The sequence below is a fragment of the Echinococcus granulosus genome (assembly GCF_000524195.1).
Source record: "Echinococcus granulosus chromosome Unknown EG_S00015, whole genome shotgun sequence".
Lineage (NCBI taxonomy): Eukaryota > Metazoa > Platyhelminthes > Cestoda > Cyclophyllidea > Taeniidae > Echinococcus > Echinococcus granulosus.
Window position 1 is genome coordinate 195,035 of NW_020170395.1, and position 4,097 is coordinate 199,131.

At 46.7% G+C, this 4,097-nt stretch overlaps 1 protein-coding gene across 1 annotated transcript; it reads left to right on the forward strand. All coding sequences in view use genetic code 11, as the record gives it.

The window, feature by feature from the left end:
* Nucleotides 1-3,857: 3,857 nt before the first annotated feature.
* EGR_03037 (hypothetical protein) lies at nucleotides 3,858-4,097 on the forward strand (the record flags this gene model as incomplete). The annotated part of the gene is made up of 1 exon (XM_024492286.1): nucleotides 3,858-4,097. The coding sequence occupies one exon, from the start codon at nucleotides 3,858-3,860 to the stop codon at nucleotides 4,095-4,097; it is 240 nt and encodes a 79-aa protein (XP_024353212.1).

The window sequence follows — 4,097 nt, forward strand, 5'->3', positions numbered from 1 at the left end:
TCCTTCAGTGGCGCTTCCCTCCCCTCTGTTGCATTTATCTGCCTCTTCTTCTACCCTTCCTCCTTGCCTCTTGTAAATTTGTCGTCGTCATCGCACTCTTTATGTCTACATTCCCTCTCTGTCTCCCTCCGCATTTTTGTTCCCTTTTTCTGTGCTTTACACGCAATAAATACGACAGGACCGTCTATTATTCTCCTCTCTGTCCATTATATTGCGATGCTCGGGCTATCTCTGTGGCCGTAGGGGAAGGGTAGTTTGATTGAGGGGTTATTAACACAGAGGGCATGACTAAAGGAAGTGGGGGTATACTAAATGCTCATGTTTCTACACCAGACTGTGAAATGCGACCAACATACCATAAGATGTCGTCGGGATTTCAGCCCTATTATCAACGCGCATCTCGTCTCGGGGGCACAGTGTAGAAGTCTTGTCCATCCTTTCGCAAATTACACAAGTTCCGTGGTATCCGAGTTATCCTCCAAGACTACAAAGCATGGCCTAAGTTGGCTGTGTAGTGAATGCACAAGAGTGCTGAAAATCTAGTAAAGTGGATGGGATAGAAGGAGGGCCAAATCATAGGCGACTGGCAGAGGGCAGTTAAGTGGAGTATGAGGACGTCGGGCCTTTGCAGTGTCGCAGTTCAACGATTTAGGCTTTACCTCTAGATTTCAAGAAAGGGTATGGTACTGTCCATCTCCATTATAGCATTAGTTCCATCACCCGACTGTCTGCTGTACATGCAATTTTCTAATGCTGAGAAAAGGGGCTAGCAACCTGGAGAAATGTGAGGGTAATACGGAGAATAGGGCTGAGGTGAAGCAGCACCTCTCACTTTATGGAACGGTTTGAGGTCTTCTCGTGAGTAGGCTTTATGGAACAATGCAGGAGGTCTTGCCTTGTGTTTTTCAAATTAAAAATAGAACAATCCTCCAACCGGATCACTTTTTTGTTCATCCTTGGTGTTTTTGAAGGAAAAGCTTCCTTCGAACGCGTTCTAGGCGGATCTCAGTCCTACTTGCTATTCCGCGCCGGGCAGGTACATAATTCCAAGGCAAAAACGCGTCTATAGGGCATCACCCACACAAAGCGAGCTCAATCTTCTGTTGATGTGTTTGCGCCTGTGGAGTAGAGGGTGGTGGACTCATCGCTAAAATTGGATTTTGCAAACCATTTCTCATGTTGCTAAAAAAGAAGGTTTTATAAATTCAGCTTCTAAACCGAGTTTGCCTCGATTCATGGAGCAAATAAAGTTGAATAAAATTTAATCGGCTAAACAGATATTGTAGGAAAATAGTAGTAGTCATAAAATAGACCTTGCTGGCAGACAAAGTGGCACCGTAGGAAGCATGGAGTTTCTAGAATGCAAGATAACATCTAAATGCCAGCAGAAAAAATTTGCATTAGATTAGAAGAAATTCGAGCTATTTTCATGTCGCGAAATAGAAAAGGGAATTCAAAGACTTTTCACACAATTTATTCCCTAAGGTAGATTTTGAAAAAGGGAGTTATAGGAATTACTTTCCAACCCAATCCTCTCTAGAATCAGAGAAATGGCGTGCAAAATTCGTACGCAAATAGGATTATGCAGTGAGTTGTGGGCTGACCAAGATGGATACAGAGGTGGCTGGAGCGTCGTCAGTTGCTTCCAGAGACAAAATGTTGCATAACAGTGAAACTCTCCGCCAACTTGTGGCTCACCATCAAACGCTTATAGGCAGTGACGGTGGACACTTCGACAAATGCAACATTCTACGAAGCTTTCTACATTTCTTCACCTTTACTAATAAAAAGCCACGTGGATTCACCTGCCTACCCTCTTCATGTCAAGCTTCTTCCCCCACCCGGTGCAAAGCTGGAACACGTGAGATAGTCTAGTTCAGTCAAGCCTTACAGACTGGCATGAAGCTGGAAGATTTGCCGTTGCGATTCAGCAACCTCGATGCACCAAACAAAGCAACAAACGCCCATTTTCAACTTTCGGTCCACGATTCGGTGTGCCAACACACTCAGCAAATAGGTTTCAGCAAAGGATACACGTCCTGATGAGTTGCGATTCCAGTCTACCGATGCTTTCGTGCAGAAGTGTTTGGCCATGCCGATGCTCTGTCACACCTCATCAGCAAATACGCACCCAACCAAGAAGACGCTGCGATAGCAGCAACTCGTGTTGAGGATGTGGCCAAGCATCACGTTATCCACACTGTTCGGACTCTGTTAATGGATGCAGCAGAAGATGAAGAAGCGACAATGTCATTCTGACGACGTATTGACTGAGCCAATACGCTTCGTCAAGAATAAGTGGCCGATTTGCTCACCCACCAACAATCCCACTCCACTACTTCATCACCCTGACTCCCTGTGCATCATCAAAGGCTGTCGAATGTTTCACGGTAGTGTCGTTTTGCCCAGTTCACCACGTCTTATGGCCAATAGCCTCCTCTCCAATCTCTCACCAGTCACCAGTCCCCCTGGTCTCGGTAGCGTGAAATTCACTGCCAGAAGGTTTGCTTACCGGTCACGTATAAACGAAGACATCGCCGATTTCATCAAGGGCTCTCGGCACTATTGACTGGCAACAAAGAATCCTCAGAAGTCCCCGTTGTACCTTAGCCTCACCCAGAGATGTTCGTTCAAGACTCTACCCCTACTTCGTGGGTCAATTCATGTTGTCTTTTACCCCTTTTGGTAATGATGCCTTTGCGAAGTGGCCAAGGATAGCATCTAAGATCGCTCCTACGGCAACCAAAAACACTACAAGCGCTGCAACAGATCGTCAGCCAACTCAGACTCCTGAGACGTTCGTCGCCGATAAAGTCAACAGGCATAGTCCACTTTGCGGCAGTTCTAGGACTTTTATTAACGACACATTAATACACGCATCTGTCCCCCGTTCTTTTACAGTCAATCCATAGGCCAAGCTCAACAGTGCGATGGCACATTCAAAGCACCTCTATCGAAGTCATGAGGAGAGGGGACAACTACCAATCACTTTTACACAGGCTCCTACGCAAATAGCGGACAACTCTGAATGACTCCCCACGAAACCACCAATCACCAGCCGTGGCGCTAATGGGAGGCAAGCTTTGCTTGCTCTGCCCAGCGATGGTCCCGAATACCACGTAGTCGCTGCAGTGGGCAGAGTACATGTACCCGAAATCTCAACGAAATTTCCAAATAGGCATTGACGTCTTCACACGCGAGCATCAGTAGGGCAACGATCGGTGGATCTGTAGAAAAATGTTGGGTACACGTGAGAAAGTCGTGTCCAACGTCACTATGAAAAATGCCACCTGAATGCGACGTCGTAAACGACTGCGTCAACCACATATTGAAGAAGCAGCAGCAGCGGTAGCAGCCCAACATACCTCTCTACTAAGGGTCATACTGCTGCCCTACACGCCTTGCAGATACTCCCACCACTTGTGGACTCCGTTGGACAGAATACCATAAGGCAGAAGAACCGGATTGTCCGTCTCGTGAATCAGGATGACTGCCAGGTAAGGAAGTAGTAGAACGAAGTGATACTGACCATTTTGACTGGGGGAGCTGCTCCAAATGGATGCCCGCAGCGCCAGAAAGCGTTCACGTTTTGATTTCCCCGAGCTTTCCATTGTCTTGGCTACCTGCCAGATATTCAAGGACACCGCACTCTCCCTCAATCTATCCTAGTTAGCTGATAGGATAAGTACACTAATGCTCACTACAAACCCAAAGTTAATTAAACACCGTCGACACGTGGGGTTGACCCACCTCTGGGTGTCGACAGCCCCCAATATCCCGTCTGCTATCACGTTCACACTCACCGTACCCCTTACATGTAAGGCCACCCGACAGGATTCAAGCTCACGCACATCAATATGAGGTCACAATACTACCTCACACGTTTGAGTGCTAATAAACATCAATTGCCATCACTTCAAAATGAACAATCTCATTGTGAATACGGCGGACCTACAAGTCATTTGGGTGGCGTACTACACTTGCTTTATATGGGGGCCATTTTCCGGGTTTCTACAACGTCCAACCATGCTTTGACTATTCCAGCTGTTATTGTTGGTATTGTCCAATCACAGTTGAATGCTGTGGGTGTTGAGTGA